Below are 14,057 nucleotides of genomic sequence, written 5' to 3' on the forward strand. Positions count from 1 at the left end.
ACATTGGAGGGAGAAATATCAATAATTTAAGATGTGCAGACGATACCATACTACTAGATGACTAGACTTTCCTCTTCTCCCATGTATTTTTAAATTGCTTTTTAAAAATGTGTTTTTAAATTTGTATATTTGTTTTTAATGTTTTTCATCGTTGTAAACCACCCAGAGAGCTTCAGCTATAGGGCGGTATACAAATGCACTAAATAAATAAATAAATAATGGAGGTTTGCGTGCTCTACTAGTAACAGGATGCCAGAAGCCTTTCAGAAACTACCTCTGCAACCACTTGATGCCTTTTATATATACCATCTTCAGAATATGACAGAGATCCAAATTTCTACAGTTGCCAGCTGATCTAACATCTGCAGTTCCTTATCATGAGACCTGATATCTGGTGAAAGACATTAACAACTTGCATTCTTATTCTGTCTCTGCTTTGACAATATCCTGCACAGCAAGAATGCCACAAAAACAAGATGGGAACAGCCTTGTACAGATCAACACTATGTATCTCTGGATGAGCACACAATGAAATTGTTAAACAAATGCAAATTGAGACAGTAACATAACATACAGTCAATGTATTTATCAGCCTACAAAACACTATGACCCTCCTGGCAAACATGAAGTACAAGTTGAAGGGGCAGAATTGCAGCTTGAGATTGATAAATGGTCAAGCAATATCTAATTACTTTGAACGAGTTCAAATCTCCAGGGCCCAATAAACTTCATCCTACAGGAATTGGCTGAAGAACTCTTGGAACCACTGTCTGTTATCTTTGCAAAATCGTGGAGGATGGGTGAAGTGCCAGATGTCTGGAGGAGAGTTAATGTTGTCCCTATCTTCAAAAGGGGCAAAAAGGAGGATCCTGGGAACTACAGACCAGTCATTCTGACATCAATTTCTGAGAAAATTCTGGAGCAGATTATAAAGTGGTTAGTCTGGAAGCACTTTGAAAACAATGCAGTGATTACTAGAAGCCAACATGGATTTACCAGACTAATCTTATCTCATCTTTTTAATAGGGGAACCTCCCTGGTAGACTGTGGGAATGCTGTGGACATAATATGTCTCAATTTCAACAAAGCTTTTGACAAAGTGCCCCATGATATTCTGATTAGCAAGCTAGCTAATTGTGGGCTGGATGGAATGACTTTCAGGGGAATCCACAGTTGGCTACAGAATCGTACTCAAAGAGTGCTTATCAATGGTTCCTTCTCATACTGGAAGGAGGTAATGAACATAGTACCACAGGGCTCAGTCCTGGGCCAAGGGCCCTTCAACCTTTTTATTAATGACTTGGATGAGGAGGTGCAGGGAATGGTTATCAGCTTTGCAGATAATACAAAATTGGGAAGGATAGCTAATACCTTGGAAGACAGAAATAAAACTCAAAGTGATCATGATAGGCTAGAGCACTGAGCTGAAAATAACAGAATGAAATTTAACAGGGATAAGTGCAAAGTTCTACACCTAGGAAAAAGAAGCCAAATGGACAGTTATGGGGGATACTTGGCTTAGAAATACCATGTGAGAAGGATCTTGGAATTGTTGTTGAACACAAGCTGAATATAAGCCAACAGTGTGATGTGGCTGCAAAAAAAGCAAATGCTATTTTAGGTTTCATTAACAGAAGTATAGTTTCTAAATTGTGTGAAGTACCAGTTCCCCTCTATTCGGCGCTGGTTAGGCCTCATCTTGAGTACTATGTCCAGTTCTGGACACTGCACTTTAAGAATGCAGACAAACTGGAACGGGTTCAGAGGAGGGCAACGAGGCTGATCAGGGGACTGAATATTGGAAGATTCAGGACAGACAAAAAGAAAGTACTTCATACAGTGCAGAGTTAAATTATGGGATTCATTCCAAGAGGCAGTGATGGCCACCAACCTGGACAGATTTAAAAGAGGATTAGACAAATTCATGGGGGGCGGGAAGCTATCAGTGGCTACTAGCCATGATGACTATTCTCTGCCTTCATAGGTGGAGGCAGTATGCTTCCAAATACCAGTTGCTGGAAACTGCAGGAGGGGAGAGTGCTCTTTGCACTCAGGTCCTGCTCGCGGTTTTCCTATGGGCAATTGGGTGCCCACTGTGAGAACAGTAAGCTGGGCTAGATGGGCCATTGGCCTGATCCAGCAGGCTTTTCCTATGTTTCAGTTCAAACCCTAAGGTACTGCACACTACATTTTTGGAAGTTTAGCAGAATAATCATGAGATTATGTTGTTGCTACTGGAGATCCCCATGTGTGGAATGAATTCATTTTATGTTAGTTTCAATGCACTTTGGAAACCATTCTGCAAACTAAGTTTATCTTTAGAAAAGTAAGAAAACATTACTTGCCCTTTTAAGTAAAGCCATATATTTAATTAAATACTAAGAGTATGGAGGTGACTGTTAATACCTGCTCCTAGGGTCGGCCTCTTTTGGTTAGGGTGGAGATTAGCACCTTGTAATACTAAGATTATAGGGCAACTCTGTGGCTTTATTGCAAATCCAAGGAAATGACCATTCCACGGATACCTAATATGACTTTCCATTCCAAATAGTCAAAGTCACTGGATCTTAATTCACTGATACTTCCTGGAATGGAAGGCTATACCAATGCTACTAAAAGATAAGAAAATAAAAAGATCCCTTGAGTTCTTGAAACTGGTCCACGTGTAGAGTTATAAAAATCTGCTAAGTATTTTTAGCTAGTTCATTAGAAGTCACAAGGTTGGGATTCCTCCTGGCTTGCCTACCTTCATCTTCCACTAAGAGCCTTTGTCTATTGTTGTGTGATTCTCCCCTCCACAAACTAGACTCCTGGTGGATACATACTTACTGTTCTGTGAATTCCAGTGTGTCTCCACGTCTCTTTTCTGCAAATGGGGACACACGACGCTAGTCAAACCCCATCCCTTTTTACTGTAAAACTTGGTGGGATCACCTCAAGTGCACTTTTTAAAATTCAGCTTCAAACAGATTTTGCAACAGATGAGCAGATCAACCTGTTGCCCTTCCAGGTGTGGCCAATGGAAATGCTTTGCTGTAGGCAACTAGTATGCTCACAGCCTCTATATAACATAAGGCTTTGTATCCTGTATGAATGAAGATGGTATAGAGAAGAGAAAATTCTTATCTGCTACTACAGCAAAACAGATTGCCACTTACTCCCCATGGGCAGCCACTCAGGTTTAGAGAGTGGTATGGCTAGCCTACAATAATCAAAACAGGTCAGCCAGGGATTGACCACAAGAATTTCCAGATGCAGTGAATCCAGAAACATGACAAATGTCCAACACTTACAAGTCAAGAGCAGCTGAGTACTACCTTTTACAGGTATCCCTGTCTAATCCTGAATCACAATCTGCCGGCCATTATAATTATCTTAGGTGTCTCTGGGTTCATCTTAATTGGCTCACTGGCTTCATTCACATCCAGCCTCCTTCTGTGGTCAGATGCGAAGAAGCCCATGGCATTACAAGATTAGATTTGATTAGGTAGTACCGGTGTATATCATCAGAATTTTAATGCCATACCACTGTGCAGCCTTGGGGGTCCTCTTTCTGGGATCTCCCTTAACAACAATGATCAGAACCACTGAATGCCCATAGGTTCCTACAGTCTTGTCATGTTGCAGTCAAGCACACATGTATTACTGATACAGAAAACATGTCTGTAATTGCAAACCGATATGACATAGCAGAATGGATGAGGACAAGGCCACTTAAGGATTTTGTTCAGGACTGAACTTCACTTATTCAGCGCTCCCCATTGCTGAAAGACACAGAGCATCCTCGGCCAACTCACATGGAACCCCAATCTGTCACTGTCCAAATGAGACGAGAAGCATAATCCCTCCATACCACATTGTCTCCCCACTCCAGTTTCCATTTCCTGCACCTGGAGCATTATATGAAACTATGACATTAGGAGCATGGGAAACTTCTAAGTGGGGAGATCTTGAATCTCTGCATATGGTCAAAGGAAAGTTAATTTAAAAAAATGGAAAATAAAGGTGACATGAGTTTTGCTGTGACTTTTCCTTTTTGACCTTTCATCATGGAGAGCCACAGGATGCCTTGTGGCTGGAAGGATCCAATGTAGTGCCCCTCCATATGTTGCTGGACTCCAACTCCCATCAGCCCCAGTCAGCATGGAAAATTATCAGGGATTATGGAAGCTGTAGTCCAACATCTAGAGGGGCTTATTGTCCATCTTGACACTTACAAAGGCTGCAGAACCGTAGCACAACTGCATTTAATGAATGGTGGGTTGGATCCAGAGACCTCCCTCCAAGAACAGACTGGTTCCTTGCATTTGTGGATATGACTATGATCTTGGGGATGCTACTACTTCGCTAACTGGATGCTCCTGCATGTGAGAGGGGGAGAATATGGCTTTTGATTATTATTCCTCCCCTGTAGCCTCCATGCCATCTCCTACAGATTGGGATCCTCCAATCCTTTGGCATAGGGATGGTGTAGGACCCTTCAGAAGGAGGGACGAATCACCAAAAATCACCCCCCTTCTGCCTTTGGGAGCATCCAGTTAGCAGAGTTCCTCTGGTGGTTAGTCTGGATCTAACCTCTATTTATTTTATTCCCCATGTTATCACATATTGGTATATTAAATCAGTGGCCTAGGTCAGGAAATAAATCAAAGAAATATTGAATGGAGGCAGGCAGAGAGACACTGAAAAACCTACCAGAACATTTTCCTATCAGGCGAGTAAGATTAATGCTCAGCCAGACCGTATTTCTTTTCACCTCAAAGGAAAACTGTTCATAAAATAAAGGGCAGGGCCATTGCCTCTTCCATTGTCTCCCTAGTTCTCAAGATTTCTATTAACTCTGAGAGATCTAGGATTAATACCCCCATAGTTGACAGGCACTAAGCTGGGGCCTTGCACAGGCTTTAGATGTAAAAACAATCAGCCATCAACCGATGCCATTACTCCCCCAGACTATAGAGTATGGAAAAATTCCTGCCATTCCAGAGAGGGTGAGGGGACTCGGACAGGGTGATCTCCTTTTGTTCCATTCCAGCTCCGCTCAACCAGGGAATAGCTTCCAAATGATTTGTGAGTTCCATCTATGAGATGCATTGTAGAGGACTGAGGAGAGAGACTTGGGAGCGTCAGCAGATTGCTGAGTTATGTCTTTTTCAAAGCAAAATTATATAGCACATACAGGAAAAAGGAGAAGCAAGGAGAAATTGAAGAAGTGGAACCAGATTTTCAATGGTGTGATTACCATTTCTTTTGATGCCACTATATGTCCAGTTCCCACACAATTGTCATGGGGCCTGTGCAAAACCCAGTTAGATGATTAGAAGGAAAGCTAGATGTATGGATAAACCTTCAGGTTTACTTTCAATATACTGGTATATAAAGTAAAGTTCCTGATTACAGAATCAAAGAAATGGTAGCACAGATAAAGGAACGTACAACACTCCACTTCCCAGGAGGATCCCTACGCCTGTGCAGCCTCTGAGACGAGCTCCGTCTTGGATGAAACTTATCCAGTTTAAATTCAGTCAGAAGGCTCTTTTCTGACTGGGAATAATTTCTTCCGGATAAGGAAGAAACGTGAGATTTCCCACACAGCTTTGCTTTGATTGTTGGAGTCTGGAATTCGTCAGAATTGTCTGTCTTCCAGCAGCTCAGCCAGAGCGAGGATTTTTATGCTAGCTCAGCTGGATAAGTGACCCGTTTTTTTTTATACGGATTAACAGGCAAACATCCTCCTGTCTACATTCATCATTTTCTTATCTATACAGCTAAAGAGATTTGTCAAAGTAACAGCAATTGAGATAACCTAGGTGAGGTAAGACTTTCCTTTTTTTATTCACGGAACTAAGGGGGAAGAAAATATAAATAGCTTATCTTTTTTTTATTGCAAAACGCTGACATGGAAAATAGCATTTTAAAGATTACAACGGACGAGAGATTTCTGATTGGGAGAGATAAGAAATCTTTTTGATTTATAAGACTTTTGTGTAATATATGGCTGGGACTATTTTTCCTGATCTACTTTTTTTTTTGACGAATCTGCTCATTCTCTCTGCTACTAGTTATTTGGACGCTGTGAACTAAAGCCGTTCTTACACTTCCGGGCAGATAAGAGATAAGGGCTGTCTAGCCTGTGACGTTAGTTGGTTGGAAAGATTAACTCCTTTGTAACTGGTTAAAGAAATAAGCTGCTCTTTGTTTGAGACATTGAAAATTGAAGGAGTTTTGCTCCTTTGGCTTTAAGAATGACAATTAAGCAGATCATGGATGTACAAGAAGGGACTTTATCTCTAGACATGTTTCAGAAAATAATGAATGGGATTAACTCAATAAAACAAGAACTGAGAAATAATAGACAAGCGTGGAGAATTGAATTTCATGAAATGAGACAGGAGCTGAAAGAAACTCAGGATTCTATGAGAAAGGAGAATAAAGATAAATCTGGAAAACAAAAAAAGGATGAAAGAGAAATTAAAGGCAAGGTTCAAACTATGGAGATTGGCTTAATTATGGACATGAAAAAAGATTTGGATTTCCTGGCTGTGATGGATCATGGAGACAAATATTACAGTTTGGAATTCAGCGCTGTCCCTGAAGGAATTGAAGAGATTGGAGATAAAGATATTATCGGTTCAAAAAAATTCCTGGACTGGAAGGATTTGATGGAACTTGAAATGGAGAAAGTTAACAGAATTAATCCCTGTTTTGTGTCAATGGAAAAACCTTCAAGAGATGTACTAGTGTATCATGTGGAAAAGAGGAACAGAGATGCGGCTTTGCAACAATACTTCAGTGATACGTTTGGATTTGATGGCAAGAAAATATCTGTGATGGAGGAAATTCCTATCAGACTTTTATTATATGACTACGACAGCAAGATTTTTGGGTGCGTAAAGATGGAAGATGGACCCAATATGGATAATGACAGAAGAGCGATTTAAAATTACTGGACTTAGTAGATTTGATGAGTTGGATTAATTGATATGTTTATTTAGTAAAAAAATTGATTGATATATATCTCAAGGATTGGAAACTTCTCTTTGACTTTTTGTGGAAGATTAAAATGATAGGATGTTAATGAGATTTGAAACCAACTAAGATAACCGCTGGAGGAAGGTGATTTTATAATCTATTAAGAGATAGGTTTGTTATATATTATAGATTTATAGCTGAATTATAGCGATTTGAAATTACTGGACTTAGTAGATTTGATGAGTTGGATTAATTGGCATGTTTATTTAGAAAAAAAATTGATTGACATGTATCTCAAGGATTGGAAACTTCTCTTTGACTTTTTGTGGAAGATTAAAATGATATGATGTTAATGAGATTTGAAACCAACTAAGATAACCGCTGGAGGAAGGTGATTTTATAATCTATTAAGAGATAGGTTTGTTATATATTATAGATTTATAGCTGAACTATAGCGATTTGAAATTACTGGACTTAGTAGATTTGATGAGTTGGATTAATTGGCATGTTTATTTAGAAAAAAAATTTATTGACATGTATCTCAAGGATTGGAAACTTCTCTTTGACTTTTTGTGGAAGATTAAAATGATATGATGTTAATGAGATTTGAAACCAACTAAGATAACCACTGAAGGAAGGTGATTTTATAATCTATTAAGAGATAGGTTTGTTATATATTATAGATTTATAGCTGAACTATGACAAATCGGAAGTCAATATTCTTTCTTTTATATATATATATATATATATATATATTTCTTTTTGTATTGTACTAGTTATTGATTTGTGTTGTTTTCTTTTTATATTGTTTTGGTTCTGAAAATTGGAATAAAAATTAATTGGAAAAAAAAAAAAAAGGAACGTACAACACTCCCTTGCACTGAGGCAGGATCTATCCCACTCTCAGCATTCCTGGTAGATTAACCATATAACAAAATAATAAAGTCTGTGATCAAGTCGGGTCACCATAAGTCGTAGTCAACTTGGAGGCACATAACAACAAGCAGTCAGCAGGAGGGACTAAGGCACCCCAGTGTCAGAGGCCTTCAGATAGGAAGTAAATTTAAGAGAAATTCAAATTATTTAAGCAAGAAGTTGCATCACATGTAAGTAAACCAAGTAAACCAAGTATTCTTTAGGAGAACAATTTCTGGAACAAAGCTGGGATCTTTTCTTGGTTCCTCCAGTTGATCTGTTTATTATTTGCTTGCACAAAGATTACACAGAGGTTAGATTATATCTGCTCTTCACTGAGCATTCATTGTGATTTGTTTGCTGGGAGCATTTGTCCTGCATTCATCCTGATTTGTTCTTGGGTTGTTTAGACATCTTCCCATTACTAACTTGTTCATCCCACACTTTTCAGTGCATATCCCCAGTATATTTTCCAAATGTCAAAGAGCCTGATTCTTTTTTAAATTTGTTGTACTATGTTGACAAAACCCTTTAATCCATAGAATCATAGAATAGTAGAGTTGGAAGGGGCCTATATGGCCATCAAGTCCAACCCCCTGCTCAATGCAGGAATCCAAATCAAAGCATTCCTGACAAATGCAATCCCAGTTTAACTGCATAAACCTAAAGTCCCGGTATGTGCTTGAATCCCTCCTACAAAACAGTGACAGTCTGGAGCACTCAAGTTACTACAAAAAAATCTACATTTTAAACAGGTTATATATCATGTACTGAAATGGCTGCTGCCATCTGCTGGAATGTGTCAAAAAAGCTTTATAAAGATTTCCCAAAATGTATGCTGCACTGACCAGTATACAAGTTGCTGTAGAACTGCATTTCTTTTAGACGGGAGCTCAATAGAACAATTGTCAGGGAAATTAAACTGACCTTCTAAAGCAGGGAAGGAGAGCTTGTCGCCCTCCAGATACTGTTGGATTACAGCTCTCATCACATTGGCCATGCTGGATGGGACTTGAAGTCTAATAACATCTGGATGGCCACAGGTTCTCCATATCTGTTCTAAAGGCTATCAGAAGGCCAACACAAGAGTCCTATATACTTAGTGGCCCTTCTCTACTCTGAAACTCCCTTCAGCCTGAGCTTACATATTTTCAGGAACTAATGATGTAAAACCTTTTTACTGGAATTTTTTATAACATGGGCTTTTTTAATGGTTCCTTTTCTCTACACTGAATTAAAAAATATCATACTTTGTCTTTACAGAAACAAAATATAAAATATAAAAGCAACAAGAGATCAAGGAGCCTCCCATAGAGACTTTTGTCACAATCCATTGCAAGGTGAAAAATGCTTAAGCCCATTGAATATAATGTGCAGAAGGCAGCATGCTGGTCTATGCTGGACTGTGCCCATCATGTACAGAAAATGTATAACTTTTTAAAATATGCTAACACAGAGCACCCCCAATAACTTACAGACCAGTTTTCTCTCATCTCAAAAGTCCATTTCAGTTTATATAATCCTCATGTATGTACATTACATAGCATTTAGAATGTTAATAAAAATAATAACATTAATTTTTAAAAGGCCAAATATTTAAAAGAAATGAAGGCTTAGCTATATCTAGTGATGTGTTCTATGATATTTTGAGAAGCCATTGATGTGCATTTGGCACCTGCTTTGTTCTTCAGAATTGTGCAAATCATCTGCTGATGATAAAGCAAGAGTTGCAAATTCTTCCTACAGTGCAACGCTATGCTTGTTTACTCAGAAGTCAGTCCTGTTGCATTCAATAGCATTTACTCCCATGCACAGGATTGCAGTTTGGAGTGTGATCGAACTAAATCACACACAACAGCAGATCTGCTGAAATCAGTGGATTTCAGCTTGTCATGACTTGTCCATTGATTTCAATGGGTCTACTCTAGCTGGGTACAATCCTGAGCCATTGTGGAGATGCATGGAGCCATTGTCTGTAATGAGCAGAACCAATGGTGCCACTGGAGACCTTTTTCATAGCTTCAGGGCAGAGGGACTTCTCTATTCCAATCATGATGGAGGGATGAAGAGATAAGCCTCTCCTGCCCAAGAATCAGGCTTCTCTATGCCTGTAATTATTTAAGGAAAAACAAAATATGTAGCTGCATGCTACATATTAAGTGGATGCCTGCTTTGATCCCTGGGCATAGTGCAAAAGCTTGTAATACCCTTGATTTTACTACATACCTGCCCCCAGAATATTTTACCACCTGGGAAAGACCATGACATACATACAACTCAATATATTAAATGAGCTACCATCAAGCCAACTGCCTGTGGAAAGAGTGATGTGGCAGGAACAGCCCTGACCTCAATATTCTTATCTGTCTCAGTTCCACATTAGTCAGGAAGGCAAGTACTTCTAGGGAGCAGTTGCCGTTTGCCCCACCAACAAGACTGAAACAGTCAGAACTGCCACTGACATTGGCAAGCCAGTGTAGTGTGATGGTTAGGGTGCTGGACTATGGGTTTGAATTCCCACTTAGCCATGAAGCTCACTGGGTGACATTGGGCCAGTCACTGTCTCTCAGCCTAACTTACCTCACAGGGTTGTTGTGAGGATCAAAAGGGGAGGGAAGAACCATGTGTGCCATCTTGAGCTCCTTGGAGGAAAGGTGGGATATATACATAAGAAACTAAAATAAATAAATAAATAAGGGCAACACCACCAAGCTGCCTTGTAGGAAGGTTCCAGCTACTATCAAAAGCCAGTTCCCTCCCACCTCCCTCATTCCCCATTTTGCTTAATATCCAGTCTGATTAAAGAGTTGTAGTCAGCTCAAAAGTCACTATTTTATAATATTTTGGTTGTTCATAATAAAGGGATTTTGGAGTTTTTCAAAATAAATCTGGCAGTTTAACCTTTAGCAATGCATGCTCATGTAACCTACCTCTTTCTCTGCTTAGGTTATTTGGCGAGTTTCTTTAAAAAAAAAAAGCTTGTTTAATTAGCATCCAGAGGTTTGACACCCCAGGAGATGACATCATAATCTCTGCTGTAAAACAAGTTGTGCTCCTTCAGTCCCTGCTCCACTACACCACAGATGAATGACTTGAACAACATGGAAATAGATTGGACAATTGAGCCAAAGTTGAGCATATTTAAGTCAAATTCATTGTACTGGGAGCAGGTTCTAAATTCTCTCCCATAGAAATAAGGAACTGCTTCTTTGGCCTGAAAGTGTTTATTGTGTTTTCAGCTACTAGGAGATCTGCTTGATTAAACAAATGTAAAAGACCACGAAGAATGGGCCTGTACAGTAGCAGGTATCTCTTGGACAGGTATGGATTTATGTGTGGCATTTTAATTTTGGTCTAAGAAAAAATGACAAAAGGTTTGTAATTAAGATCTTGAAAACCAGCCATAGCTCTTCCTTGCTCCCCTCATGCCTGCTGTTTTTACAATTTGCCAGAGCAAAGTCTAGAATTAATGTTGGTTTGCCACCAGTATTGAATAACACTGTTAATTTCCACCTTTGCAGGCTCTATATGCAATGTTTAAAAAACCTTGAACACAACGTTCCAGGCCCAAGCTTAACATGAGCGCAGCCAGTCCCAACTCTTTCACACTATTTATGCTACACCTAACACACGTGGAGACATTAGATGGCGCTGTTATCTTCCCCTGTGGCATTGCCAACAGTCCCTTTTAGGAGTATCCATTTGGTGATGACAGAGGGGAAATAAATAATAATAAATGGATATCTATGACAACAGCAGCATGGGGGAAGATTAGATATAATAATAATTTCTGATATCTCATCGCGGGAGAAAATTATTATCAAGGAATATTAATGGGAAGTCCCACTTCTGTGACAGTTAGTTCGGTCCTCAGAGGTACGCGTCACTAACGAGGCGTGGAGCAGCCCATTCAACGGAATAATTAGGGATAATAGACAGGTTAAGGAATGAAAATGTAGGAGAGAAAAAGCCTTACTGACTTCTGTTTGATCCTGAAAGTGAAAAAATACAGCTTTCCTTTGAGAATAGACGACGGGTGTTTCTCATTTGCGCCTTCTCTCGGTTTTGTGCGAGATGACACCTTCCCTCTCCCGCTGCCGACATGTGGTTGGTTCCATCCAGTTTGAATCTGCCAGGGGAGGAGGAGGGGTGGCAACACCAACGAACGCCCTAGAAACGGCGGCGTCTGCTTTGAGGCGGCCAGAGAACACCGGCCGCACCTCTTCCTCTCCCTTTGTCACCGCCGCCCGGTCCGGTCCGGTCCTGTCCTGTCCTGTCCTGCCCTGCCTCGTTTCCCCCCCCCCGAAAGGTGAGAGAGCGCATACTCCAGGCCCATCACCGCTTGCCCTTTAGTCTTTGCGCTCCTGTGCGCTTTGCCGAACCTCCCTCTCGCCCAGCACGGACCAGTCGCAGGTGGAGAGAGAAGCTCGCCATTCTCACCCCGCTCTAGCAGCTATGCAAGTATATACGGGCCAGTGAATACCTGGAACGCGGCTAGAGGCGAGGGAGCTGCCATGCCTTGCCTTTCAACAACCGCAAAAGCAAAATAGTTTTAGGGCACGAGCGTTCGGAGGTTAGAGCTCTCTACCAGGTGTATGAAGGGGTTATCCTGTGGCGGCAAACACGCTTCTACACCTGTTTATTGAGCATTCGTTTTGATGTGTTTGCAGGAAGGTTAGCCGGTGTTCTGTCAAAGCAAGGGTTATCCCACATTTTCCAGGGCATGTGCCATTCACTTTCATGTTGCTATTTTCCAGCGGGATTCAATCACATGCAATTAAAGTTGATTTGGAGCAACCTTGAAAGATCAGACTTTCTGTGATAAGGAAATTGACGAGGAAAATGCACTGCAAAATGCGGGATAACACTTGCTTTGAGGCAATGTCTTCTAACCTTCCTGCAAACAAATCATTAAATAGCCACCATCATTTGAGCTCCCTGCAAATAAGTGAAGATGAATGCTCAATAAACACTCATCCAGAAGCACTCTATATGACTGAATCCCACTCTAAAATACCAAGAGTCTAGAAGAGCCCATAGATGCTAAACATTCTAAATGGGGCCCAAAGGCTTCAAAAATGCAAGAACATTTTTATTATGTCCACTTCCAGACTTTTATTATTTAATCCATAACGGCCCCCACCAGACTTTTTGAGATAAGGAAATTGATAGGAAAATGTATGGGATAGTGTGGGATAACAACACAATGTTATATAACTTCCCTACAAACAAACAAATGCCCAATAACCAGCCAGTGTTGTATATAGGGTTGCCAGGTTCTTGGCCTGAGACTGATCCTGTATCTTTAGGAGAAGAGAAAGTCAGCCAAGTGCAGGTGTTCTTGCAATGCTGTAATGGAGAAAACCACAAGGTGGAATTCTCCCCCCTCCACAACTTTTAAAGATACAGAAGACCTCTTAGTTGCCAGGCCCAGCTTCCAAGAGGTCTTCTGTATCTTCAAAAGTTGTGGAGGGGAAGGGAGAATTCCACCTTGTGGTTTTTCCCATTACAGAGTTGCAAGAACACCTGCACTTGGCTGACCTTCTCTTCTAAAGATACAGGATCAGCCTCAGGCCATGGACCTGGCAACCCCAGTTGTATAATCAACCCCAAAACAAAGCAGAATGAATGCCCAAAACCGATCATCTGGAGGCAAACTATGACATTTGTTGCAAACTATGAAACCCTGCAAATAACAAATGATACCCAGTTTTCCAGACAATTATTTTATTATTTTATTTATTAAGTTTATTAGTTGCTTTACAAAAGTGTGTCAAAGCAACTAACAAATAATAGAGATGGTGGGGTTAATCCCTTATGCCCAACTCTTCATTGAGGTACATGTGAAGAAGGGGGGCAAAGGGACAGGGCATGGGATGAAAAGTAGATTGCTACCTATTTGTGGTACAAATAACATTAAAAATCGCTGCTAGAATATATTGAGCTTATTCACTAATAGGCAAAAAACCTATGCGGTTTAAGAACGTACCTACAGCCAACATATTTCTATCAAACTTTAAAATGCAGGGAAATTGGGCAGCTATAGTGAATGCACCAGAGGAGCAGGAGACCTCACCTCATCTCTGAGGTATTGTACAACTTTGTAAAAAGGCAAACACAATTTGGGTTGGTCTTTCACGGTCCAATCCACTTCCTGTGTAGCTTGAAAG

General features: G+C 40.3%; 2 protein-coding genes across 10 annotated transcripts in view; one reads left to right on the forward strand and one right to left on the reverse strand.

Annotated features, from left to right (window-relative positions):
• The window catches only part of SCUBE3 (signal peptide, CUB domain and EGF like domain containing 3), a 230,431-nt gene extending 218,342 nt beyond the window's left edge, over nt 1–12,089 (reverse strand). For 2 of the 5 annotated variants that reach the window (XM_061632341.1, XM_061632340.1), the window contains exon 1: nt 11,868–12,085. In XM_061632341.1, coding sequence (XP_061488325.1) covers nt 11,868–11,991 — 124 coding nt within the window. In that variant the 5' untranslated portion in view covers nt 11,992–12,085. Of the gene's footprint in view, nt 1–11,867 lie in introns of all 5 variants that reach the window. The other 3 variants (XM_061632344.1, XM_061632342.1, XM_061632345.1) reach the window with 2 other exon arrangements.
• The window catches only part of TCP11 (t-complex 11), a 54,938-nt gene continuing 51,901 nt past the window's right edge, over nt 11,021–14,057 (forward strand). For 3 of the 5 annotated variants that reach the window (XM_061632356.1, XM_061632361.1, XM_061632360.1), the window contains exon 1: nt 11,021–11,208. In XM_061632356.1, coding sequence (XP_061488340.1) covers nt 11,174–11,208 — 35 coding nt within the window. In that variant the 5' untranslated portion in view covers nt 11,021–11,173. Of the gene's footprint in view, nt 11,209–12,010; nt 12,197–12,278; nt 12,461–14,057 lie in introns of those variants that run through there. The other 2 variants (XM_061632358.1, XM_061632359.1) reach the window with 2 other exon arrangements.

Source organism: Rhineura floridana, chromosome 6, assembly GCF_030035675.1.
Source record: "Rhineura floridana isolate rRhiFlo1 chromosome 6, rRhiFlo1.hap2, whole genome shotgun sequence".
NCBI lineage: Eukaryota > Metazoa > Chordata > Lepidosauria > Squamata > Rhineuridae > Rhineura > Rhineura floridana.